Raw genomic sequence first — 27,982 nt, forward strand, 5'->3', positions numbered from 1 at the left:
TGCCCACCGTTTCCCCCTTATTCACTTCTCACAGTAGTGTGGTGGATACGTTAAAATTAATGAACCCCAATATTGGTACGTTATTATTAAAGAAAGTCCATAGTTTATTTAGATTTTGCCTTAGCTTGGGCCACTATAAGAAAACGCCATAAACTGGATGCCTTGAATAACAGGAAATTATTTCTCACAATTCTGGAGGCTGGAAGTTGAGATCAGGGTGCTAGGATATTATGCTGTGATTAGAACACTCTTTACGTTTGTAGAACACTCTTTCCGTTTGTAGAGTGCCCACTACTTGTATTCTCACAGGGTGCACCGGGGGAGCTGTCCATCTGGTATTTTTCATAAGGGCACCGATCTCATTCATGAGGACTCTACACTCAGGACCCAATTAACTTTTCAAAGACCCACCTCCGTATCCAATCGCACTGGGGATTAAATGTCAACACGTGAACTTTGGAGACACACAGACATTCAGTCCAGAGGAGATTTCCTTAGTTTTTAACCATGTATCCATGCAGCATCCCACATTACACTGTCTTGTCATGTCTTTTTAGGCTCCTCTTAGCTGGGACCGCCTCTTAGACTTTGCTTGTTCATGATGGTCTGACAGTTTTTAGGAGCGCCGCTCGGGAATGTCCCTCTTTGCCGTTTGTCCGATACTTTTCTCATAATCAGCTGGGGGTGATGGGTTTGGGGAGGAAGGTCACAGAAGAAAAATGCCATTTTCATCACATTACATCCAGGGTGCACAGTGTCACCAATGGTGTATGACTGTTGGGGAGATCGTGATCACCTGACTGAACTTTGTCAACTGTCTCCACTGTAGTTACTCCTTTTTCCTCCTTCCATTCTGTCCTCTTTGGAAGGGAGTCACCACAAACAGCCCACACTTCAGGAATGGGGAGTTAGGCTTTCTCACCCTAGAGTGAAGTATCTTTGTAAATTATCTGGGACTTTTCTGCCCAGGATATGTTTTCTTTCCCTCCATTTATTAGTGTGTGCGGTTATTTGTTTATATCAATATGGACTCATTGATATTTATTTTACATTGGCCTTATCAGTCATAGTCTATTGAGGCAGCTATAGCAAAACATCCCAGCCTGGGTGGCTGCTGAACAAAAGAAACATCTCGCTCACGCTTGTGGAGGCTGGAGTCTGAGATCAGCATGATTGGGAGAGGGACCGCTATAGAATTTCTCATTGTGGCCTCACAGGGAAGAAGGGTCTCGGGAGCTCTGGGGCGGGGCGGGGGGGGTCTCTTTTATAAGACTGATCCCATTCATGAGGGTGGAACACTCATGACCTACTCACTTTCAAGAGCCCCCCCCCCCCCCCCCCCCCCCCCCCTTCTAACACCATCATGTGGACCAGAGGGATTCTAACACGCGAATTTTATGGGGACACCAACATTCAGGCCACACCGGAACCAGGTACGACTTTACTTATTTTTTGCTCAGACTCTTGCAGCTTTGGCCCCTGGGGGCTCTTCCCGGTGGTTCCTGTGCTTTACTGTTTTGTTTCCTGAAAATCCGCTCGCTTGCCTCCTGGAGGATGTTATGATATAATATTAAAACACAAAGAAGACAGAGCAGCGTTTAACAGAATGGTTTTGGATACGTGCACCAGCTGATTCAATAAAGAACAATTTCATTTTAAAATCTGACATCTAGTAGAAAGTGAGGTCCTCCGTGAAGTAGTCACTAATTTATTTATTTTGTAATGCGATGGCTTAAGACGTGGCGGTCGTTGTTCTGGGAACTGAGGACACAGAGGCCCTTCTCTGTCAGAGTCGACGTCCTCCTTGCGGAAGAGACGAACACACGGAGGCAGTTCTCGCTTCGTATGGTGTCGATGTGCACAAATGTCAGCCAGTCCTTCGACACACGCTTCCAGTTTTATTTACCCCAGGGAATTTACCACGGACAATTGCATGAAGTATAAACCTTCTCGCCGGGTCTTCTTTAGCCGCAGGTCCCTACGTAACTAACAGATGCACATTACGGTAAGTCAGCATCACGTCTTTCAAAGCCCACAGGGGTTGATCACTGTGACTCTGTCACTCGGTTTACCACAGCAGCAGAGCAGGTGGTCGTGTTGTCTCCTGGTCTCCCGGCGATGAACCTGGGTGACATTGTGCAAAAGTGAGTGATGGCAAAAAGGGAATGGGCCCAAGGCAGACAGTGCAGTGGAGAAACGAGAGGGTTGGAGGGGAAGTTCAAACCCAATGGGAGTGGGGTTCATGAAGGCACAGAGACCCTCATGGGAATGCGGCCCGGGATACTGTTCCCAAGCATCCAGATATGCAGCCAGAGGAGGAGAGTGAGGATAAACTTACCACGTCGCTGAGGAAAGTGGGGGAGGAAGGTAGGGTGACAATGTCCCGGACGAAGTGATGCCAGCAAATATTCACATTAATGTTGTAAAGATTTCACAGCATCGGAAGTGCCAAGGGTGGAGTGTTGGAAGCTGATCCCAAGTGAGAAAGAAGGGAGATAATCCAGACGCTTGCTCTATATGGGAAACTGTGCCGTCAGAGGAAGGCAGGCCCTCTGCAAACTACTCTTGATAAGTCTTTGCAAACAAATAAAACTCTTCCCTTTTCAACATTTCTAATATTTCAAAAGCCCGTATACCAAGTGAATAATAGTTTCACTGTTTTTTTATGTCCCGATACATTCCTAACTGACAGTTGGTGGGCTTCCGATGTGTTGAAAAAAGTTTTTCAAGGGCACAGAAAATTGTTATGCTTCCCAGTGATTATTGAGATCGCTTCGCGTGGTTTCTGCTGTGCCGTCATTGCTTGGGTCCTGCATCACCGTGCAGAGCGAGCACTGCCTTGTTTATCGTGTCAGCTGATCGTAAGTTTTAGGGAAACAGCTCAGTTTGGGTATGAGCTGTGAAAACACAGAGTGAGAGTGGAATTGGTATTTTACATGGGGTGGCTTTTGGAAGGTGCTTCTCGTAAAGGGACATATCAGCAGAGCTTGAAAGGGGGAGAGACTGAGCCGTGCACAGAAGGGAGACAATTTGACCTCCATTTCCATAGGATCACTGTGGCGGAACCCGGAGAGTCTGTTAGGGAGGTGGCAATGGTCCAGGAAGGGATGCTGGTGGCCGGGACCAGGGGGCAGCCCGGGAGCGAGCAGTGTGCAGGTGCTGGGTGGAGCTCCCTGGTGGACGGGAGGAGGCTTGCCCTCGCTCCTGAGAGCTTTCCAAGAATTTTGCAAGCTAGTTGTTCCACTGTTGGCAGCTTGAAATTGGCCGCATTGGGACTGTAGTCACCGCAGAAGTGGACAAGCACTACAAATCAGGCTTCTTTTTCTTTCTGAGCATGGATTGTTGAACATTTACCATGTCACCACTGGACATAGCATTATGAAGGCAGAATTGAACACGGGGTATAAAGAAGGAAACCAGGGAAGGGTCCAGGTTTCTGGACTGCCAGCACCTATACACGATCAGGAAAGATGAAGCTGAGTGGGGAGCTGGTGTCCCCGTGACAGGGAGAGGAAGGAAACTTCTCTCTACTTTGAGTAGAAGGACATGTAGGCAAAGGGGAAGGAGAATCATTTCTCTTTTCCACCCAGGATGGGATTCGTTTGCATTCAGGAGGCATTGGAGAACCTCACTGAGGCTGGCGAGTCTGGGGGTTGGCAGGAATGGCCCATGAGAGCACGGCCTTGAGTGTGTACTTAATGGCCACGGTCCCCAGGAAATGGATGAGAGATAGCCTGGTACACGTACACGTGACTTGTTTCTCACATTCTAGGAAGATACCCGTCTGTCAGTTTCCAGAGCACGTTCCCATGGTCCCTGCTCAGGACCAGGTATGAAGACCAGCTCTGGGGGCATCAAGGACTGGGAGAGGAGCAGCAGGAACTGTGGGCAGGTGGGTCTCTGGGGAAGCAGGCATCTGGGGCAGGGTTGTGGAAGCTTCTAGTTGTTCCTTGTCTTAGGCTGGGCCCCTCAGGGAAGGAAGGAGGCAGCAGAGACTGAGGATGGCATGTAGCAGGGGAGGAAGGAAGGAGCCGTGGACCCATGTTCACATTTCATTATCTGCTCATCATTCCAGAAATGTTCTCCACGTGTCTCCTATGTCCTCGGTGCTATTTTCCTCCTGGGTCACCTGTAGTGAGAGGACAGGCGGTCCCTGACATGGACTGTGCCTCCTCAGCCTTCCTCCCTAGGTCCTGATCCCCCTTTCCCATCCTCTCCAGTCTGTCCCACGGAGGGTCAGAGCGGGAGCTGTCCTCAGAGCGGCCAGAGGGCACCCGTCAGCATTCCACAGCATTCCTGTGGACTCCTAGTGCCCAAATACTCGAGAGATGCTCTCCAAGGGATCATCCCACCCAGGTGGCCCTCATTCAGCCTCTCTGCCCACTTCCTTACCAGAAGCCCTAAGACTCTGTGCATATCTTTTGACAACCCTTGAACCCCCTCCCCCACTTCCTGCAGGACCCCACACACTTTCTGGGAGTTGGGAACCTCCCAGAGGGATCCCCGAAGTTCCTGAGGGTTTTGAGAAAGGTGTATCATCTGCTCTTTATCCCAGGTGGGCGCTGACCCTGTGTGACCTGTGGGCTGCCCCTTCCACTGACCTGGCTCCTTCTGGGACTGACCTGGCCCTGCCCTCCTTGTCCATATCTCACCAGTGAATCCATTGCTTCCTGTGGCCATAGATGGCAGAGACAGAGACGAGCAGCAGCAGCTTGGGGCCCAGGAAGAGAGCCACCAGGAGTGGAGTGGACAGTTCTCGATCTGGAAATGAAGGGACAGGAGGCAGCATCAGAGAGGGATCCAGGAGTCCACTCCCAGGGGCCTCCACTTACTCCATCTGAGGAGACCTGGTCCCATCAATGCTCTGAAGCTCATGAATTTCCCCTGGGAGAAGCTCGAGGCAGAATTCAGAATAAGAAGTACCTCATCTCGCTCACCCCCTCTCAGGCTACCGGGTGTCCTTCCTGAGGGAAGGGGTGGAGACAAAGAGAACTCCACAACACGCAAGTGGGCTTTACTGACTTGTCCCCACACCCAATGGGGCATGTCTGACGCTCTCTTTCTGAGAAGGGAACAGGCTCATAGTTTACGGAGGGTCATCGGATGAGTGGGAAATCATTCACTGCTGTCCCGTAGGATGGATCTGCGACCTTGTCTTTGGACCAGGACGCGTTCAACCTTTCAGGGTCATAGAAACGAATATCAGCCCAGCCTCGAGTACAGTGAGGACAGTGTCGTGGTGACCGAGGTGCAAGTCTGCCCAGCTTGTTCCACACTCAGGCCTCGATGTTCTCACGTGCTGAGGGAGCTCTCAGAGTGCCCTGACCTCACGAGACCTGCTGGCTGGACAACACCTGAGGGAGGCAAGGAGACTCTCAGGAGGGCTTTCAAACACCATCCAGCCCACCTGGACCCCAGTGCCAGCATCAGGTAGGATATCTTTCTGTTGGACATAGATCATTGTATCTGGATGCATAGCTGCAGATTCTTTGCCTTTTTATAATGACTGGTTTTGCTCTTAGATTTGCATCAAGAAATTCAAGTTAAGGGGAGCCAGGGTAGCTCAGTTGGTTAAGCATGTGACTTCTGCTCAGGTTATGATCTCATGGTTTGTGGGTTTGATCCCTGCGTCGGGCTCTGTGCTGACAGCTCAGAGCCTGGAGCCTGCTTCGGATTCTGTGTCTCCCTCTCTCTCTGCCTCTCCCTCACTTGTGCATGCTCTCTCTTTCTCTCTCTCTGTCTCTGTCTCTCTCTCAACAATAAATAAACATTAAAGAATAAAAAAAATTCAAATGAGTTTTTGAAATATATGGAATAATCTTAGAGGTAGGAGCGGTGACCCATCATTTTTACCCTTGGTGTGTTGGGGGATGGCAGGTCCCAGCTGGGTGGCCTTCTGCACTTATACTCAGTTGAAAGAGGTGCATTGCCCATGTTTGCACCTGCTTCTAGAGGGCAGCCTGCAGCAGAGGCCTGGAGGAAGAGCAGGTACAGAGGTTTCGCCCCTCCGCTCCATTTTAAAAAGTCAAAAATAGCATCCGGCTCGTCCAAGTATGACTCTTCTGTGCTGCCTTGTGTTCACTATCTCCTTTTGCCAGTCTTGCCTCCTTCCCTGTCTCACATGCATGTGAATCGGGCAGCGCTCCACAGTGAGCTATCCCCCTTCTCGTATATCTTAGAGGCTGCTTCCCAAGGCAGGTGACCTGCGGAGTTTGTCTGGGAAGGTTCTGGAAACCCAGCTCTAAGGTGCAGAGACAGACCCGGGTCTCAGTCAGCTGACTGGCCAAGAGGTCCTCAGCCTGGTGGGTGGCGGGGCAGGGGTAGGGCCCAGCTGTCCCTGATATTGTCACTGCTAAAACCTCACAGTGGTGACCTGGGATGATGTGAGCAGAGGATGGGAGTACCCTGGCAATCTGGAAATGAGTTGGGAATTACAGGAACTATGGGATTGGATGGGTGTTGCTGGGCTGATGCCTTTCAGAGAAAGACGATGCAAACTAAGACCAGTGAATCACACCTGAAAGGTCAAGTGTGAAAGAGGACATCCGGGCAACATTGTAGACTCACATCTCCTAGAGCCGGAGGGAAGAAAAAAGCTAAGGACGTAATTGGGTCCACCATCACCACAAGAGCATCTGCACTAGAGAAGATTGGATTCTCAGCTTCAGTGCACCTGCTTTGCCAGAACAGGGCCGTGATGGGGAACGATGGGAGACAGATACTGAGATGTGGGATAGGGACTTTGGAGACAGGGCATTCAAAGCCCTCAGGGCACTTGTGTCTGCTGAGGACAAGGCAGCACCTTAGTTACTCATCTCCAAATAGAACTTCTAAACCCAAAGGAAAAAGAATAAAAGGACAGTAAATTCTATGGAAATCTGGTTCTCAATAGCCCTTGAAGACAATGCCCAACCTTCAAAATCTCTGGGAGAGAAAAGAGAAAATTCACCAAATCCAAAAGCTCAGTCACTTACACCGCTGTCCTCCTACCCTCACCAGCCACAGGAAAAGGGCAGGTGAAGCAAGGGGCAGCGAGTCAAGGAGCCTGAGAGTTATGGAAATACCACAGCCAATATTAAATCCAGCTGAAATTAGAAATTTTTTTAATGTTTATTTATTTTTGAGAGAGACAGAGTGTGAGCAGGGGAGGGGCGGAGAGAGAGAGAGAGGGAGACCCAGAACCCAAAGCAGGCTCCAGGCTCTGAGCTGCCAGCACAGAGCCCGATGTGGGGCTCGAACCCACAAGCCGGTGAGATCATGACCTGAGCCGAAGTCAGATGCTTAACCGACTGAGCCACCCAGGCGCCCTGAAATCAGAAAATATTTTAATGTGTCCTGCCCATCAGGACACAGATCTTAGGAATGGGTTTCAAAGTGTGCTTGACTTAAAAGGGTTGGCCCTGAACCTCCAGAGTCTGTGAATATGTGGTACCTTACGTGGCAAGAACGACTGTGTGGTAATTAGCTAACGTCTTGAGTGGGTCATTATCTGGGACTATTGGAGTGGAGCCAACTTAATTACCGAAACCCTTACAAGCGTAGGAGGCACGCAGAGATTGGGAGCAGGACATGTGAGGACCACAGCAGAGGTCAGAGGATGCGGGGCCCTTGGCCAAGGAGTGGAGCTGCCACTAGGAGCTAGAACAGCAAGGACACAGACTCTCCCTGAGAGCCCCCAGAAGGAACGCAGCCCAGCCACCCATTTTAGACATTCCACACTAGAAATGGAAGATAATGAATGTGGGTTGTTTTAAGTCACTAAGCATGTGCCAGTTATCACAACAGCAGTAGGAACCTAAGATCAGGAGGCAGGGGCGTTTTATTTTATTTATTTTTAAATATTTATTCATTTTGAGAGACAGAGAGAGAGAGAGCGAGCAGAGGAGGGGCAGAGAGTAGGGAGACAGAGAATCCCAAGCCAGCTCTGCACTGCCAGCGTTGAGGCCGATATGGGCTTGAACCCATGAGCCGTGAGATTATGAACCTGAGCTGAAATGAAGAGTCGGACGCTTAACCGACTGAGCCACCCAGGCGCCCCAGGAGACAGGGACATTCAAAAGGGCAGATGGGAGTAAAAGGGAGAGGCATGATTTAAAATGGATACTTCAAGGAGGGAAAGGCAAACAAGAAGGAAGAGGTGCTGTGTCATAATTGAGCGGTGAAGGAAGATGGAAAAATGGGGCAGGCAAACTTGGCATCCTGAAGAAGACCCAGAAAGATCAGAGGACTCAGAATCTCTGTCCAAACAGAGCCAGCCAACCCCAGGCCTCAGCAACACACGTGGTCATGCTATATTGAGAGAAAGGAGGTCCATTAAGCTAGGACTATCATAAAACACCTCAATACCATTGACCAAAAGATGTGTATCTTTACATCAGACGCACTGGACCCGGAAAGGCAGTGGCCAGAGCCCTGGGACGTCCATGGAGTGGCATCCTGGTGCGTAGGGTCACAGAAACATCTTACACTTGGCTCTGGCCTGCCAGCTTAGCCAACCTTAAAATCCTATTTGCAGCCTTAGCACACTAACAAGCTTGCCAGTTAAGGCACGCTAGAAATACCAGAAGTAACAGCCCTCGTGTGTGCCCCAGTGTAAGACAGAAGTCTAAAAACCAAACCCAGGCTTGTCAAGATGAGATGCTGTGGACTTGTCTCCTGGTTGAGTGCATGCCTGACCCCTGGAAATGGCATGAGGTCCAAGCATAGGAGGACTCTGAAAGGTGGAGGAGGAAGGCAGGCAGTTAAATGTCAGCAGATTGGAGGAAGAACACAGCTTAGGTACCCTGGCTTCACGTGCCTGAATCCCTGGAAACAGAAGCAGGCCAAGGTGTGACACTCAAAAGTCTAGCATCAATCTCAGTTTCCAAAGAAGCAATCCAGTGAAGAAATGGGGGAACCAAATGAGACTTTTAAATACATAGAACAAACTGAGGGTTGCTGTTGGGGAGGTGGGTGGGGGGATGAGCTAGTGGTAATGGGCATTAAGGAGAGAACTTTTGGGGATAAGCACTGGGTGTCATCTGTAAGAGATGAATCACTGGGTTCTACTCCTGAAGCCAAGACTACATTGTATGTTAACTAACTTGAATTAAAAACAAACCAACAATGGGCAGAAGGCACTAATAGACACTTTTCCAAACAAGACATCCAGATGACTAACAGACACATGAAAAGATGCTCAACGTCACTCATCATCAGAGAAATACAAATCAAAACTCCAACGAGAAGCTACCTCACTCTGTCAGAATTGCTAACACAAGTGACAACAGTTGTTGGCGGGGATTCGGAGAACGGGGAACGCTCTTGCACTGTTGGTGGGAATGCAGACTGGTGCAGCCACCCTGGAGAACAGTATGGAGGTTCCTCAAAAAGTTAAAAATAGAACTATACTATGACCCAGCAATTGCACTACTAGGTACTTACCCAGAGGACCCTAAGATACAGATTCAAAGGGATACATGCACCCCAATGTTTATAGCAACATTATCAACAATAGCCAAACAATGGTAAGAGCCCAAATGTCCATTGACTGGTGAATGAGTAAAGTCGTGGAATATATATATATATATATATATATATATATATATATATATGTATATGTATGTATATGTATATATATGTATATATGTGTATATGTATGTATATGTATATATATGTATATATATATGTATATAAATATACACATATGTGTGTGTGTGTGTATATATATACATATGTATACACAGTGGAAAAGTACTCAGCAATCAAAAAGAAAGAAATCTTGCCATTTGCAACAACATGGATGGAGCTGGAGTGTATTATGCTAAGGGAAAGAAGTCAGTCAGAGAAGGACAAAGGCCATATGATTTCACTCACGCATGGAATTTAAGAACCAAAACAAATGCACATACGGGAAGAGGGGAAAAGAGAGAGAGGGAACAAACCACAAGAGACTCCTAATGGTAGAGAATAACCCAAGGGTCGATGGAGGGAGGTGGGGAATGTGCTGGAAGAGTGATGTGTATCAAGGAGGGTACCAGTGTTGAGCACTCGGTATTATATGTAAGTGATGAATCACTGAATTTTACTCCTGAAACCAGTATTACACTGTATGTTAACTAACTGGAATTTAAATTAGACAAAAAAAATCTCAGTTCAAATTTCAAAAAATGAGGAGGAACAAAATCAACTCAAAGAAAGTGAAGGAAAAAAAAAGAGGAGAAAAAGCAATGAAATTGCAAACAGAAACAATTGAGAAAATCACTGAAACAAAAGTGGGTTCTTTGACCGACACATGAAAAAATCCTCCACATCACTCCTCATCAGGGAAATAAAATCAAAACCACAATGAGATACCACCTCACACCTGTCAGAATGGCTAACATTAACAACACAAGCAACAACAGATGTTGGCGAGGATGCAGAGAAAAAGGATCTCTTTTGCACTGCTGGTGGGAATGCAAACTGGTACAGCCATTCTGGAAAACAGTATGGAGGTTCCTCAAAAAACTCAAAATAGAACTACCCTACGACCCAGCAATTGCACTACTAGGCATTTATCCACGGGATACAGATGTGCTGTTTCGAAGGGACAACATGCACCCCCATGTTTATAGCAGCACTATCAACAATAGCCAAAATATGGAAAGAGCCCAAATGTCCATCGATGGATGAATGGATAAAGAAGATGTGGTATATCTATACAATGGAGAATTACTCGGCAATCAAAAAGAATGAAATCTTGCCATTTGCAACTACATGGATGGAACTGGAGGGTATTATGCTAAGTGAAATTAGTCAGAGAAAGACAAAAATCATATGACTTCACTCATATGAGGACTTTAAGAGAGAACAGATGAACATAAGGGAAGGGAAACAAAAATAATGTAAAAACAGTGAGAGGAACAAAACAGAAGAGACTCATAAATATGGAGAACAAACTAAGGGTTACTGGAGGGGTTGTGGGAGGGGTCATGGACTACATGGGTAAGGGGCACTAAGGAATCTACTCCTGAAATCAGTGTTGTGCTATATGCTAACTAACTTGGATGTCAATTTTAAAAAATAAAAAAATTTTTTAAAAAGTGGGTTCTTTGAAAAGACCAATAAAATTGAAAATCTTCTAGCAATTTTGACAGTGAAAAATATGAAAAATAACACATTATATCAAGAATGAAACAGCATGTCACTACAGACCCTACAGACATCAACAGGCTATCAAGGTAATATTATGAGCAACTCTGTGGGAAGAAATTTGATAATTCAGAGAAAATGGACCAAACTCCTCAAAAGCACAGCGGGCCCCCAAGCATCCTATATAAAATGATGAATCTGAGTAGCCATTCAAATTATTTTCAAGTCAAAAAAAGAATTGTGGAGGCCTAGGTGGTTTCACAGGAAAGTTCTTCCAAGCATTTACAGATGAATTAAAACCAAGCTAGGTGCACAAAATAAAGTTACAGAAGAAATTTTTGAAAATCCGAATATAGACCCCATTTTAGATGATAGTAGGAAATTATTTTATGAAGTGTCTAATGGTATATTGGTTTTGTAGAAAAGCCAATGTCATTAGTCACATGACTACATAATTATGGACTCTATTTGCAACTGGATGTGCATCCATGACTAAGTCATTAGTGGACACAATTCTGCAACTTCTGTATACCTCTAGTTTTGAAAGAAGTTATTTGTTTTCCTGTTCCTATCTATACTCTCCCAGTTGGGAGACATGGACACTCAGTGACCCATTGTTGACCCAGCAGTGACAGTGATGTCATAGTGCATATAGAAGGAACATGGGCCTTTGAAAGGTCTTTTGGAGCAAAGACTCCTTGAATCCTGGCTCCACCTGCTCCTGATGTTACATGAGAGAGAAATGAGATATACTTCGGTCATAAAAGGGGGACTCTGTAGGTCCTTGGGACAATGACCAGTTGCTATATCTAATACGTGTTTGTTCTACAGGCTGGTGGTCCCTGTCCTCAGGGACTCTCTCTCTCTCTCTCTCTGAAAATAAATCAATAAACTTAAAAAAGATTTCTTTATAAAAACAGAAAACCGGAAACTCCAGGTCCTCTGGACTTTCTTCCAGAATTTCAGAGTGGTGGATGCAGACATTTGCTGGGGTGACAATAGAATGTTCTGAAGGAATATAGAATAGGCGGGTAAGAAAGATCGGGAGGAGGGGGTGGCTGGCCTGGCATGGTGACTTAATCCCTGTCAGGTGAAGGAGCAGGAGGCAGACCCTAGCAACAAGATCATCTCCCTCCCTCTGTTGTTTCTTTCTCTAATGCGTGGTTATGTCAAAAGATCTAAAGAGATCTGTACCAGACTCTTACCAGTGGTCATTCTTGGAATGTGGGCTTTGGGGGAAGTCCCGGACCTCACAGCAAATTTCTACTTCGTATCTATAGACTTCTAGATTATTCTATAATGAGCATGAATAACTACTTTACCATGAAAAAAGAAAATATAAAATTAAATGCCAGATTAGTTGACATCAAGGCTCACTCGAGTTTCCATCTGTGCACTGGTCCTTGGTGTAGCCAGAGGTCTTGAGTATATGCCTTTTGGTGACTGCCTGCTGCCCATGATGCTGCACCTGGCAGGTGAGCACCACATCCTCTGTGTGGGTAGATAAATTCACCAGGAACAAGCTCGTCCAGTTGAAGGTCCCATCCTTGTTCTCTATGAGGCTAAAGGTAGTTTCTGTTTTGGATATGTTGTTCTCCAACCAAGTCAGCTGGAGGCGCTGGGGGTAGAACTTCTTCACTTGGCAAATGACCATCACCTGGTCCCCTGTCACGGGTTGCTGGGTAACCTCCAAGGTGGGTGGAACTGAAACAGCACAGAGCAGAAGCTCTGACCTCATGGAACAGACACATCACCGGGGAGGGGCTCGAGAACTTAGCTCCCCCCACGTAGCAAGGGAATCACCCAGATCAGTGCTAGGCATACAGCTGGTGCTCAAACACTGAGGGTAGGCTTTGCATGCGAGTGAAATCCCTAAGCACAGTGCCCAGTACACAGTAGGTGCTCAAGGACTGGTAGCTCCTATTAGGGTAATGATGAGTGAAATCGAAATACGCAGCCCCCAGCGTGCAGTTGGAATCAAATAACTAGCAAAATCCATGAAATCACCAAGCACACAGTGACTGGATTACAGTAGGTGCTCAATAATTGGAGTGGCTCTGGGAAAGTAAATCGAACTACCTAGCACGGTAGGTGTTCACCCGAACTGCCGTTAAAACAGGAGGAGGTGACGGTACCCCTGGGTGCCCGGTGGTTGGGAGGGTCTGTCAGGAGGCAGGTTCCAGGGGATGGAAGGCTGGGAGCATGGAGTGGGGGAGGGGCAGGCTGGGAGGCTTGGGGGCCGGAGCTGGGCTTGGGCCGGGGGTGACGGGCATCTACCTCGGAGGGTCTCGGACAAGTTGGCAGCCCCACGAAGAGGAGGGCCCCCCTGCAGGGTCACGTGGGCCACCTCGCAGATGACCTGGGAGCGAACGTCCCCCGGGGCCAGCGGCAGCCTGGCTGTGCTGAAGATGCTGTAGGAAGCGCTGTCTCCCTCTGGGTCCACGGTGGTCTGGGAGGCTGCCAGCTCATTCCCGTTTTTGAACCATTTCAGGGTGACGTTTCTGGGGGAGAAGCCGTGGGACTCGCAGGTGAAGCTCACAGTCTGCTCAGGTGTGGCCCTGGCCGTGGGGCCCGACACCACGGGGGGAGAGGGTTTGGCTACAAGAGGAGCATTTACGAGCAGTAAGCATGACTCTGGTCATCCTCAGCAACGACAGGTATGTGACACTGTGCAGAACCCTCGCATGGGTTATGTTTTAGCCCTGCTGATAGTGTTGGGAGGGCGGTGTCGGAGACTGAGTCAGGGGCAGGGCCCGCGTGCAATTCCAGCCTCAGTTCAAAGTCCCCCTTGTCTTCTCTGCCAGGGGACTTCCCACCAATCTGGGCACAGGAAGGACATTTCTGGTGGGTGTCACTCTCGGTCTCCACCTCCTCCTCCTACAGTACCCAGAACAGAGCTTGCACATAGCAGGTGCTTAGTAAATGCCGAGTGTGGAGGATTCCGGACACATCGACATGAGTGCTATTTGGAGGCAGATGTGAGGATGGGCCTTGTGACTAGCATGTCTCCCAGACTTTCAGTCTCTCATCCTGGGAACCAGAGGGCTGGTCAGGATTGAAAAAAGGAAGAGCTGGGAACCTGCAGACCGCGGTTCCAGATTTTCCCACCGTTTATCAGCCGTGGTGTCTTCAGCAAATAGCAAGGCCTCTCCAGGCCTCAACTTTCGTGATCTGTGGAAGGGGCTGATTCAGGGGCACCCATAACAGCACCTGATCCTTATCTGCTGCTCAGACAGTGGAGGGCATTCTTATTGACTTGTCACAACCAGGGGACGGAGCGATACTCACCGCTCACGGTGACCTGGGTGCCTGGTCCAGACTTAAACTCCACATCGGGGTTCCCTTTCTGGAACTTCACACAGTAGTAGGTTCCCATGTCTTCTGGGGTGATGTTACTGATGCGGATGGAAAAGTCCAGGTTGTTTCTCCTTGTGGCGTCTGAAACATTTGTTACTCGAGGGGAGTGAGGGTCTCCTCTGAAACTGAAGATTAACTCCCGGCCTGGCCCTGTGCCCCTGAACCACTCGACCTTCCCAGCGGGCTGCAGGGAGGTCACGGTGCAGTGAAGAGTGGCCGTCCGTCCGGCCGCCACAGACACCGACTTCTCGGGCTGGATCACCTGCAGTTCCGCCTCACCTGCCACACCTGGGGGGAGAACAAAACAGCTATTTAGCATCCTTGTGCGATCCTGTCCGTCCGCGCAAGTGTTTATCCACAACAGCTTTCACTGAGTGCACACCTTGAGCCCAGCACGCTGTGTGTACATGGCATGTAGCCCTCGCAATGAGCCTGTCACATGGGACCCTGTTACAGACGAGGAAAGCAAAACACAGAGAGATTCGGTGATGTGGCACACGGCAGGCGGACGGCCCCAGCCCTCTCTGAAAGCGTCGTGCTTTGCCAAATGATCCTGCTTGTCTGTGTTCTGGCCCCTTGGGGTGTTACACTTTCTGGTCTCTTGCATTAGGTGGGGCCGTGAGACTTCTTTAGACCATTGTGTGTGAGAGGAAGTGATGGATGTAGTTTCTGGGCTGTGTGTTTAACTTCTGGAAGCTCTATGGATCAACTTCCCTCCTTCACAAGCACGTGCACATGCTGGGGTCTGTCCCAGCAGCCTGGATGCTTGAGAGACAGTGATGGGCAGAGCTTTAAACACACCATAAGCATGTAGTTTCATAAGAAGTAAAACATTCAAAAATATGTGGTTTTTTCCCCCTCATATCGTAATCATTTTAGTTTCTGAATGCTATTGCAACACTTTTAAAAACTTAATGCCAAAACCTACGGAAGTTTATTATCTTACAATTCTTGAGGTCAGAAGTCCAAAATTGGTGTTGCTGGGTTAAAATCAAGGGTCAACTGAGCTGCGTTTCTTCTGGAGTTATTGTCTTTGTCTTTCCAAATTCTAGAAGCTGCCCACAATCTTTTTCTCTTGGTTTCCCATCTTCCAATCACTCCAGATTCTTGCCTTTCTTGTCACCTGTCCTTCTTTAACTTTGATTTCCATGCCTCATTCTTATAAGGACTCTTGTGAATATATTTGGACCACTTTGATAATCTCGGATAATCTCCCCATTTAATAGTCTTGAGTTAATCACTTCTGCAAAATCTCTTTTGCCATGTAAGAGAAAACTATTCACAGGCTCTGGGTATTATAATATGGACTTCTTTGAAGGATGTTGTTCTTTTTACCACATATGTATCCCCAGACTATTACAGAAACCAGTTACTATAAAAAACCTTTGTATCAGCCATTGTTATACAGGCTAAGAGGCAGGCAACTTACTGGAATCTGGAAGAAAGTCTTTTCAAGCAGTGAACTGGTGAAATAGTTTGTGAAATAAAATGAGAAATCAAAAACAAAACCAGAAACTGGACATTCTCAAATTTATAGAAATAAAACAACTCATTCTTAAAAAATAAAAACTTAAGCCAAAAGGAATCACAAGGGAATTTAGAGAACACCTTGAGATGAATGAAAATGGAAACACAACTTCCCCAAACTACAGTCTGCAGTGAAAGCAACTCTAGAGGGAAATTTATGGCTGTAATGCCTACATTTAAAGAGAGGAAAGATCACAATTCAGTTAACAACTACGGACCTTGAGAAATCAGATAAAGAAGAGGAAAAATAAATCAGAAGGTAGCAGAATGAAGGAAATAAAAAGGAGTAGTATCTCTATGCTATATATAAATACAATGTGAAAAAAAAAAACAACAGAGGGGAACCCTTTTGCACTGTCAGTGGGAATCCAGACTGGTGTGGCCACCTTAGAAAACAATATGGAGGTACCTAAAAAAAATTAATCATAGCACTACCTTATGACCCAGAAATTGCACTACTAGGTATTTATCCAAAGGATACAAAAATGCTGAATCAAAGGGGCTTATGAATCCCAATGTTTATAGCAGCACTGTCAACAATAGGCAAATTATAGAAAGAGCCAAAGTATCCATCAACTGATGAATGGATAAAGAAGATGTGGTATGTGTATACACACACACACACACACACATACATACATACATGCAATGTATATAATACTATATACATATAATACACTAATATATATACTATATAGTAACATACAATATACATAGTAAATACTATAATACAATGTATATGAATATGGACACTTGTTGGATGAACACTGGGCGTTGTATGGAAACCAATTTGACAATAAATTATATTTAAATAAAAAAAGAATGAAATCTTGCCATTTGTGACGACATGGATGGAACTAGAGGGTATTATGCTAAGTGAAATAAGTCAGACAAAGACAGATACCAAATGAGCTCACTCACACGTGGAATTTGAGAAACTCAACAGATGAACATAGGGGAAGGGAAGGAAAAATGAGATAAAAAGAGAGAGGGAGGCAAACCATAAGAGACTCTTAAATACAGAGAACATACTGAAGGTTGCTGGAGGGGAGAGAGATGGGGGGGATGGGTTAAATGTGTGATGGGCATGAAGGAGATCACTCTTTGAGATGAGCACTGGGTGTCATATGTTAGAGATGAATCACTGGGTTTTACTCCTGAAGCCAAGACTACATTGGGTGTTAACTAACTTGAGTTTAAATAAAATCCTAGAGGAAAAATAAAACCAATATCAACAGTCAAAACCAATATCAACAGTCAAGACTCAAGTGCATTTCTCTAAGTGAGTGGTGACCAATTCAAAAAGGAAATTAGCAAACAATTCCACTTGCACTAACATCATACTTAGTAGTAAATTGTTTTCATGGGGATGAAAGGCTGTACACCAAAAAGTGTAAAACATTTTTGCTGAAAGAAATGAGAGAAGACATAAATAAATGGAAAAACTTCCTCTGCTCGTGCATTGGAAGACTTGATATTGTTAAGATGTCAATACTACCTAAAGCGATCTACAGATTCAATACAATTGTTATCAAAACTCCCATGGCAGTTTTTTGTTTTTGTTTTTGCAGAAATGGAAAAGCCCATTCTAGAATTCATATGCAGTTTCAAGGGTCTCAGATCACCAAACAATCCTGGAAGAGAAAATAGTTGGGAAACTCATACTCCTTGATTCAAAAACCTACTACATAGTATAATAATTAGAGTACTGCAGTACTGAAAAGGAATAGAGATATAGAGCAATGGAATTGAATGGAGAGCCTAACAATAAACCCTCACATATATGGTCAAATGATTTTCAACAAGAGTACCAAGACCACTCAGTGGGGGAAAGAGTGATCTTTTCAACATGAAAAGAAACATGGGAAAACTGAATATCTACATCCAAATAAGGAAGTTGAACCCTCACCGTACTCTATCTAGAACAATGAGCTCAAATTGGATGAAGGGACCTAAATACAAGAGCTAAATCAATAAATCAATAAATCAAACAAATTTTCAGAGAAAAAACTGTAGGGAAAAATTGTGATATTGGATTTGGCAATGATTTATTGTATAAGAAACCAAAAGCAAACATAACAAACTAAGAAATATTTAAAACGGACTTAATGAAAATTTAAAAAAATTGTTGCAGGGGTCCCTGGATGGTTCAGTCTGGTATGTGCCTAACTCAGGCTCAGATAATAATCTCATGGTTCATGGATTCAAGCCCTCCATTGGGCTCTGTGCTGGTGGCGCAGAGCCTGCTTAGCATTGTCTGTCACTCTCTCTCTTTCTGTCCCTCCCCTACTTCTGTGCTCTCTCTCTTAAAATAAATAAGTAAATTAAAAAAAAAAAACAAAACTTTCAGGCAGCAGAGGACAAAATCAAAAGTGAAAGAGAACTCACAGAATGGGGGGAAATATTTGCAAAGCATATGTCTCAGAAAGGATTAATAACCAGCATATAAAAAGAACTCGTACAATTCAACAACGAAATAATGAACAGCCCCGTTGAGAAAAAGGACCTAGGACTCCAACAGACATTTCCTCAAATAAGATATTCAAGTGGTGAGTAAGCACATGAAAAGATGTTGGACATCACTAGTCATTAGAAAAATGAAAATCCAAACCACAGTGAGATGCCACTTTCCCTGATAATGGCTTTTACCAAAAACAAAATAAAGCAAAACCAAAATACATACAAGAAAATAAAAAATCAGGATAAAAGGATTGGGTAAGCTGTGGATAAATTGAAACCATCGTACATCGTTGGTAGGAATAAAAAATGGTGCAGTCACTGTGGAAACTGGTGTTTTCACTAAAATTGAACTATAGAATTTACCATATGATCAGAATGTTCCATTCTTAGGCAAACACCCCCCAAATTACAGGTATGTACTCAGATCTTTGTGCATCTGTATTTTTCATGATAACCAAAAGGTAGCAGAAAAAATTCATATCTATCCATAGATGAGTGGATAAAAAGTGTTGATGTACTTGGACTTCTATTCAACCTTAATAAGCAGTGAGAGTCTGATATGTACTATACAATGGATCAACCTAAAAAAAAATATCATTTTAAGTGAAATATGCCAAATACAAAAGGACAGGCATATGGTTCTACTTACATGAAGTATGTACAAGAGACAGATTCATAGATACAAAAAAATAGAATAGAGATTATCAGTGGCTGTGGGGGAAGACGGAATGGAGAATTCTTGTTTAATGGATGCAAAGTGTCAGCTTCGGTTGTTGAAAAAGTTCCTGAAACGCACAGTGGTGCTGACTTCCCAACTTTGTGAAAGTATGTGAGGCCACTGGCTTGTACCCTTAAAAGTGGTGAGAGGGTAGATTTTATGTGATGTGTAGTTTAGCATAATTAGAAATATGGCTTCAAAGAAGGTGATCGCGCCATGTAGAGCCTTTGAGTTGGACTAAATGGCCCGAGGACAAAGAAAATTGTTCCAGGGACTGGTAGATTTGAGAAACATGTCCTTGAAGGAGGACATAGCACCATGGGAACACCTAAACAAAAGAAATAGTAGTCTGCAAATTTTTCCGTGTTCTGAAAAGAGTTGTGGGAGGTGGCCTATGTCGGGACATTGAGTTATACATTGAAGGGACACAGTCATTTTGGGGGCATTCATTTCACTGCAAGTGCCAAGACTTTACAGTTGGATTTCACTGCCTAAGTGACTAGCCAGTCTCTCGAGACATAGAGAAATACAAAATATTTCCTTCCTTTTGAAGTGTCCTAAAAACTAGGCAGGCATATAAATCAGAGGAGAGGGCTACTGGAAACCACACATACATACATCCTGTGTTCTTTTCTATTTCTTAGCTACTCAGGGAGAAAAGTTGTGGTTCGCTCGTACAGAGTGTGAGCTGGTAAAAGCCTGCACTTAGCACAATTTGAAACCAACCATGCCTCCTAAGGAGGGTGCATGCTATCACAGGCAAGTCTTGGGTGTGCCAAGAGCATCAGGTGGTTTGATCTGTAAGTCTGGAGAGGAAAGTTGGGGTCAGGAAGCCGAACTGCTAAGACAAATGGGAAGAAATAGGCATGCATCTTGGGGAAGGAAATGGAGGGAACAGGGGAGGGAGGAGGTGAGAGGGATTAGAGGGTCAAGAGGAGCCAGGGAGAGGTGTAAACTCTGCCATCTGTGTATCTGTAATCCTCATATTTCCTTGTCTGGCCCAGGCCTTGCCCTTGAACTCTGGATTTGTATGTCTGACCAGCCACTCACCACTTTACTTCTTTTTTTTTTTTTTTTTTTTTTTTTTTTAATTCTGGAACTCTATAGTTCACCAATCCACCAACTTTTATTTGTTTTTTTTTTTCAATATATGAAGTTTATTGTCAAATTGGTTTCCATGCAACACCCAGTGCTCATCCCAAAAGGTGCCCTCCTCAATACCCATCACCCACCCTCCCTTCCCTCCCACCCCCCATCAACCCTCAGTTTGTTCTCAGTTTTTAACAGTCTCTTATGCTTTGGCTCTCTCCCACTCTAACCTTTTTTTTTTCCCTTCCCCTCCCCCATGGGTTTCTGTTAGTTTCTCAGGATCCACATAAGAGTGAAACCATATGGTATCTGTCTTTCTCTGTATGGCTTAATTCACTTAGCGTAACACTCTCCAGTTCCATCCATGTTGCTACAAAGGGCCATATTTCATTCTTTCTCATTGCCACGTAGTACTCCATTGTGTATATAAACCACAATTTCTTTATCCATTCATCAGTTGATGGACATTTAGGCTCTTTCCATAATTTGGCTATTGTTGAGAGTGCTGCTATAAACATTGGGGTACAAGTGCCCCTATGCATCAGTACTCCTAATTCCTTGGGTAAATTCCTAGCAGTGCTATTGCTGGGTCATAGGGTAGGTCTATTTTTAATTTTTTGAGGAACCTCTACACTGTTTTCCAGAGCGGCTGCAACAATTTGTATTCCCACCAACAGTGCAAGAGGGTTCCTGTTTCTCCACATCCTTGCCAGCATCTATAGTCTCCTGATTGGTTCATTTTGGCCACTCTGACTGGCATGAGGTGATATCTGAGTGTGGTGTTGATTTGTATTTCCCTGATGAGGAGCGATGTTGAGCATCTTTTCATGTGCCTGTTGGCCATCTGGATGTCTTCTTTAGAGAAGTGTCTATTCATGTTTTCTGCCCATTTCTTCACTGGATTATTTGTTTTTCGGGTGTGGAGTTTGGTGAGCTCTTTATAGATTTTTGGATACTAACCCTTTGTCCGATATGTCATTTGCAAATATCTTTTCCCATTCCATTGGTTGCCTTTTAGTTTTGTTGGTTGTTTCCTTTGCTGTGCAGAAGCTTTTTATCTTCATAAGGTCCCAGTAGTTCATTTTTGCTTTTAATTCCCTTGCCTTTGGAGATGTGTCAAGTAAGAAATTGCTACGGCTGAGGTCAGAGAGGTCTTTTCCTGCCTTCTCCTCTAGGGTTTTGATGGTTTCCTGTCTCACATTCAAGTCCTTTATCCATTTTGAGTTTATTTTTGTGAATTCACCACTTTACTTTGATAGAGGTAAACTTCTCACAGTTAACTCATCCCAAACTGAACTCAGTTTCCAACACGTCCTTGTACATCTCAGCTGAGGCACCTTTAGTCTCCCAGACGCTCAGGTCCAAACCCTCGGGAGCCTCTCTTTCCACCCCAAACCCTATGTATCAGGAGATCCCCTTCTGCATGCACCCACAATCTGACCTCTTTCCCCTTCCTCTCCTGGCTGCTGTCTTGGTGCACACCATATGTCCTTGTTTGCACAAATGCGGGAAGCTCTTGAATGCTCTAGTTCCTTCTATGTATGCCCTGTGATAGTCTAATCTCAACCAAATCCTAGAATAAGTTAAAACTCATGTCGCATCATGCCACTTGTGTCTTCAAAACTTTGCAATGGCAACCGTTTCACTCAGAGTAAAAGCCCAAATCCTTGAACAGAGCGGGAGGGTCAGGGCATGTGCACATGCTGTTCAGGAAGGCTTTTCTTCCAGAAGATCACATGGCCCACACCCCCACCTTCTCATAATCTTGCTCAAATCTCCCTTCTCAGTGATGCCCACCCAGGCTGCCTCTTTATTTAAAAAAAAAAAAGTTTTTTTTTTAATGTTTTTATTTATTTTTGAGATAGAGACAGAGCATGATCGGGGGAGGGGCAGAGAGAGAGGGAGACACAGAATCCGAAGCGGGCTCCAGGCTCTGAGCTGTCAGCACAGAGCCTGACGCGGGGCTCGAACTCACGGAGTGTGAGATCATGATCTGAGCTTAACCGACGCTTAACCGACTGAGCCACCCAGGTGCCCCCAGGCTGCCTCTTTAAATACATCCTACCCTAAAGAGTCTCTCATTTTCTTACCCAGCTGTACTATTGTGTTTCTTCTAACACTCATCGCTTTCTGGTATGTTGTGTTATTTGCTTAATTGGTATATCTATCGTTTCCAGTCTTTTTGTTCATCATGATATAACTTCCACGAGGGCCACTGCTTTCTCTCTTTTAATAACCAGTACTCCGTAAGCTCATGTAACAGTTCTTGGCACCTTGTAGTTATCCAGTCAATATTTATGCAACGTGTGAATTTGCATAGGGCAATCCCTTTCTGAGAACTTGGAGTCTATTTTCGGTGGAGAATTTCCCAGGAAATTATGAGAAGCCGAGTGTCCCATGAAGATGTCTTGGTGAAAACAATCATTTGCATATACCCAGGAAGCAGAAGAGCCCCAGAGAAGCAAACCACACATGCTCTCACCCACACTCGCCTTCCCTACACCCACTGGCAGATCTGCAAACTTCAAGGGATGGATGTGGGGCCACAGGGTTTGAGAAGAGCAATGGTTAGATCCGGGAGATCTAGACTCAGACTGCCTGAGTTCAAACCATAGCCCTGCCTTCACCACTGAGTGACCTTGGACTTTTCTGTGCCTACTTTTCTTATCTGTAAGCTAAGGGACAAACATGTCTACCTCGGATACAAAGATCCTAAGAAATAACAGACGCGTGCATTTCCAAGTGTGTGTGGCACAGGGTGAGTGCTCAGGAAATTGGAAAGGGATTATGCACGAGATTTCCTGAGGCCTGGAGGCATCAGCCGATGCTAGATAATTGGGATCAGGATATAAGTACCGGTGTAGATCCCATAGGCAGGAATCTCCACTTCTTGTATCCCCCTTTCCCCTCTTCACTCTGATCCAGCATGGAAGAGGACCACCAAGGCAGTAATACACAAAGTTCTCATCGTTTCACCCAGAAAGAAGTTTACTTGCCTTAAGAGCTTGGTGGAGAGTGAGCAGTAAGTTTAAAGAAGTAGAAAAAGAGGGTGACTAGCTGAGAGGCAGCTAACCAAACGTGTGTTCAATGTACATTTCATGTAGAGTGGACATGATGTGAAGGCAACAGTAAGGAAAGCGCTTTCAAATATCCTGTGTGTGTGCACACGCCCGTGTGTGTACCCTTCCTCATGCCCACTCCTACGTGTACACACACAAGTGCATCCCCAAGTATACATGAAGTGTGGCCCAGCATGCTAGCATACAGATCACTTTGAGGATTTCATGAAATTGTCATACATGTTGAAAGCTCAGTAAAAGATTTGGCGCATAGGAATCACCCAACACATCGTTAACCAAAGTTTGGGAGGACACACAGCAGAACTGGAACTCTGGAGACCTCGGAGTGTGCTAAGTGATGCCTCTTCTTCTGTTTCCCTCTCTGTATTTTCTGATGTTTGTTTAGTTAGCCTCCGCCGAGAAGCCAAGAAGCATAACACGGTGAAAAGAATGAACCGTGGAGCTGGGTGGCCTGGACGTGAATCCCGGCAGCTGTACTGACTTAAGTAGGTGACACTGGGCCAGTTCCACTCTCTGCCTGAGTTTCTCCATCTGCCAATCGGGAGTACAGTCCTAGCTGTCAGGCGGGGGGGTTGTGAGCATTAAATAATTTAATACATACACTTGTCCTTGTGGCTGATGAAAGCACCCGCTGTTTGGATATCGCTGGTAACCAGCTTCAGGTGATGGATCTATACACACAATGCTCCCATCCCTGATTTCCTGCTCTCAGATGACACCCGGTCCTTGGCCTTCTGTGGCAGCCCTGCACAGCACACCTGTCCTTACGTGGAGGCCCTTCAGGTCCAGGGATAGGGGGAGGTTGAGGAGGTAGGGAACAGGGATTATACCTCAAGGCGATGCTTACCTGTGAGTCCCAACAGCAGAGGCAGCAGCAGGTACGAAGGAGGATGGGGCCCGGAGGCAGGGGCTGACATTGTAGAGGTCTGGGGATCCTGCCCTGTGCAAATGTGTGTGCTGGGGAGAATAGGCCCTCTGTTCTGTAGAGAGGAAAAGCCTGCCTCCTCCCATGATTAAGAGGAAGTGCCCATGATGGGGTGATGTGGCTGTGAGTTAGCAATCTGCTTCTAGATTGTGAAATAGAAGTCAGGCAGAGAAGGCCTCCCTTGCTGAGTGAGGGATCCTGTCACATTTCAGAGAGAGTGGAGAGGCCCGGGAGAGATCATGCTTCCTCCCTGCACGGGGCCTCTCCCCGCTCTTGAGGCCCCAAGTTGGGTATAGAGATTACCGAAGTCAAATGGAGCAATGTTTTCTTTTATAGATTGTGCTTCCTGTGTCTGATCTAAAATGTCTATGCTAAACCAAGGCCATGAAATTCAGTTTTGTTTTTTTCCTATAGTTTCTTCTAGAAGTTTTATAGGTAGCCTTTCAATTTACGTCTATGATGCATTGATCATATTAAGTTGTTCTTAGTATTTTTGTGTTTACTGTATAGTCACATTATGATAAAGTAATATTTTTTAGACAATATTAAGTTTCGTTTATGTTATAAGGAAACAGTCAAGAATCTTCTCCATCTTTCTACATATGAATATGTAATTGTTTCAACACCATTTGTTGTAAAGACTATCCTTTCCACATTGAGTTGCGTTGGCACATTTTTCAAACATCTCTTGACCAAATACGTATTATGTATGGGTCCAGTTGTTTTTTTTTTCATGCCAGGGCAAATTTTATTTTGGAAATATTTAAAAAATTTTTATTTTTAGGGTTGACATACAGTGCTGTGTTCGTCTTAGGTGCACAACACAGTAATTCGACGATTCTATGCATTATGCAACACTCACCATGGTATGCATAGTCACTATCTCTCATCATGTAACATTATTCCAATAGTGTTGACTGTAGTTCCCTGTGCTGTTCACTTATCCCTGGGGTTTATAGGGCAAGGTAGTTTTTTGTTTTTTAAGTTTTATTTAAAGTGTAGTTAGTTAACATACAGTGCAAGATTGGTTTCAGGGGTAGATTTCAGTGATTCATCAATTATATTCAACCCCCAGTGCTCATCATAACAAGTGCCTTCCTTAATACCCCAAAGCCATTTAGCCCACCCCCAACCCACCTTCCTTCATCAACTTTGAGTTTGTTCTTTATCATTAAGACTCTCTCATGTTTTTATTCCCTCTCTTTGTTTTTCCTTCCACTCATGTATGTTCATCGCTATTATTTCTTAAATTCCACCTATGGGTGAAATCATATGGTGTTTGTCTTTCTTTGACTTTCTTTTGCTTAGCATAATACATCTAGCTCCATCCACATCATTGCATATGACAAGATTTCATTTATTTTGATGGCTGAGTAATAATATTCCTGTGTGTGTGTGATCTTTTTGGTTTATATTTGCAACTTAATTGTGTCAGGTGTTTAAAAATTGATATTGAAGGATTTAACACAAATACAGGCTCCTTACCAGTTTATTAATCCCAGAAATGATAACGGTTGAAGGAATAGAGGAGAAATTCTTTTCATATATGTGTATATATTGCATAGTTATTACAATATTGAATAGTTTACTCGAAAACAGTTACTGAAGTCCTTCTATACCTAGACCATATACTAGATTAATAGATACACAGAGAGAAATCGAATAATAGTTCTACTCTCCAAAAGAATCACCACCAGATGACAAACTTCCAAGATATATCACTATATTTCTCTATTGGCTTTTTGACAGTTTTCAAGAAAACACATCACCCCTGGAGAAGTGGCACTTACGCGTCTGACAGAGCGAGACAAATAGATTCAGTCATATGCTTGGTTCAAATGTGGATAGAATCTCTGCACATGGCAGGTATAGCTACCAAGTCCGAGGAGGGTGAAGCTGGAACATTGTCCCTGTAAGGGGAACTGACACAGCCCAGAGAAAGCAGGCAATTACTATAGAAAGTCCACTGTGGGAGCCTGGAAATTCCTGGAGATGGGTCATCTGCCCAGGGTCTGTCCCAGAGGAGGATTCAGGTACTTGTTAACAGATTCCTGCATAGGTAAATGCATGGCTGAATGAGAGTGTGCTTCGAGTGAATGAATGCTTGATGCATGGTCGGATCAAGGAATGCATGCAGAAAAGAATGAATGGGATTGACGAAAGCCTCAAAATCTTGCTCTCTCTTTTTTTTTCCACTTTGGCCATGTAAGATGCAAAGATGAACATTAAATACCATTTAAAAAGCTACAGGTCAGGTGACTCACTCTACGATTTGGGAATTCTAACATTTTAAGATTCACAGACTCTACATCTCTTTGACTCCAAGAGACTGAGATTTTACATAGGAAGGAACTAGGATTTGGAGAGGTTCAGTAATCTGCCCAAGGTCACAAGTGGCAAAGCTGGGGTCACACCAGACACAGCGTGTTTTACTGTCGTGCTAGTCGGACACCCCAACTTTCAGGCTCTATGCATTTATGATTCCTGGCTTCTGAAATCATGATCTAACGACTTCTAGAACTCTTTGCAACTGGGTTTTCAGCTGTGCAGTAGAATGAGGAAAAACAATGAGGAAAAATGGCACGATTGTTAAATACTATAAGATGTTATATATTTCAGTAGAATTCATAGGAAGTCACAGTATGACATAGGCTAACACTAAGCCAAAGGCAGGGAGACTGGGTTGTGGTCCCTACACTGACACCACAGCCCAATGCAGGGGACTGGCAGGGAAGCCACATGTTTCAGCTTGAGGGAAAGATGTGAATGTTCCATGGCCAGTGGATGGCATGGAATGTGATTGGACTTGGAGAGAACATTACTGAGGAAAGCTAGTTTTCCCAGAAGAACAGATGGACACCCTAATGACGCTGTATTTGACGAAATTAATGCAAATTGAGCAGCAGGAAACACTGGTTGTCCTCAGAGAATCAGAGAACAGCAGAGCTGAGGGTAGACCAGGGCAGACCATGGAAAGATCAAGTGCCAGGAGAGAGACTCAACCCCTCTGGGACAACTAATCCAAATGACACCTGGGAGTGGGTGACACACAAGAACCTTCCTGCTGGTGTCTCGGCTCCCCAGAAGCCATAGGAGTAGACCACAGCCACGCGTGGATTTCCTGTGTGGGGATCGATGTCTTGACTGTGTTGTGGTGACCCTTCAGGGAGCTGTCACCAGACCCCGATGACATTCCAGTTAGAAATGAGTGAGTGGAATTGTGCAGGCTTGTAGAGGTTCTGCCTGCCTTTGGATCCCTTTGTTTTGTCTCAGGAGATACTAAGCTTGGGGGCTACCTTTCTCCATGTTGAGATTCCATCCAAATCCAGAGGATTATATGGGGCTACAGTGTCTGTGATTTATGTTTGGAGTCAGGAAGTAGGCCAAAAAAGATACAATGCATATTCTTGAGCTCAGGTTTGTCCCTAAACCTCAGGAAGGCCAGACAGACTTGTAGGCTCAGTTTAACAACTTTTTGGACCATTTGGTGCACACATGTAGTTGTGTTTAACCTGTTGACTATCTTTTGAGTTTGGAGTTTTTCTGGCCCTGTGTTCATGTTTTGGTAGTTGGGTCATCATAAAGGGCATGGTCTGTCACATGGCTTCATTCGAGAGTGGGCACAGGGCCCAGACTGAAAGAAGACCCATGTATAGAATCCCAGCCTACAGGGTTGTTTGTGGGTGAAGGGCCACGGTATCCAGTGCATAGTGA

General features: G+C 45.1%; 1 protein-coding gene and 1 long non-coding RNA gene across 2 annotated transcripts; one reads left to right on the forward strand and one right to left on the reverse strand.

Moving 5' to 3' along the window:
• The first annotated feature begins 1,920 nt into the window (after positions 1-1,920).
• Positions 1,921-27,768, forward strand: LOC122215724. The gene is made up of 4 exons (XR_006200508.1): positions 1,921-2,005; positions 3,773-3,892; positions 4,556-5,430; positions 26,018-27,768. It is a non-coding gene; the product is annotated as an uncharacterized LOC122215724 (long non-coding RNA).
• LOC122215722 (signal-regulatory protein beta-1-like) lies at positions 3,875-24,332 on the reverse strand. Its single transcript, XM_042931411.1, has 6 exons — positions 24,191-24,332; positions 14,401-14,757; positions 13,390-13,710; positions 12,490-12,816; positions 4,653-4,761; positions 3,875-4,129 (listed from the first exon to the last, which is right to left on the reverse strand). The coding sequence occupies exons 1-6, from the start codon at positions 24,258-24,260 to the stop codon at positions 4,126-4,128; spliced, it is 1,188 nt and encodes a 395-aa protein (XP_042787345.1). The 5' UTR covers positions 24,261-24,332; the 3' UTR covers positions 3,875-4,125.
• Positions 27,769-27,982: the final 214 nt, after the last annotated feature.

The sequence above is a fragment of the Panthera leo genome, chromosome A3, assembly GCF_018350215.1.
Source record: "Panthera leo isolate Ple1 chromosome A3, P.leo_Ple1_pat1.1, whole genome shotgun sequence".
NCBI classification, from domain to species: Eukaryota; Metazoa; Chordata; class Mammalia; order Carnivora; family Felidae; genus Panthera; species Panthera leo.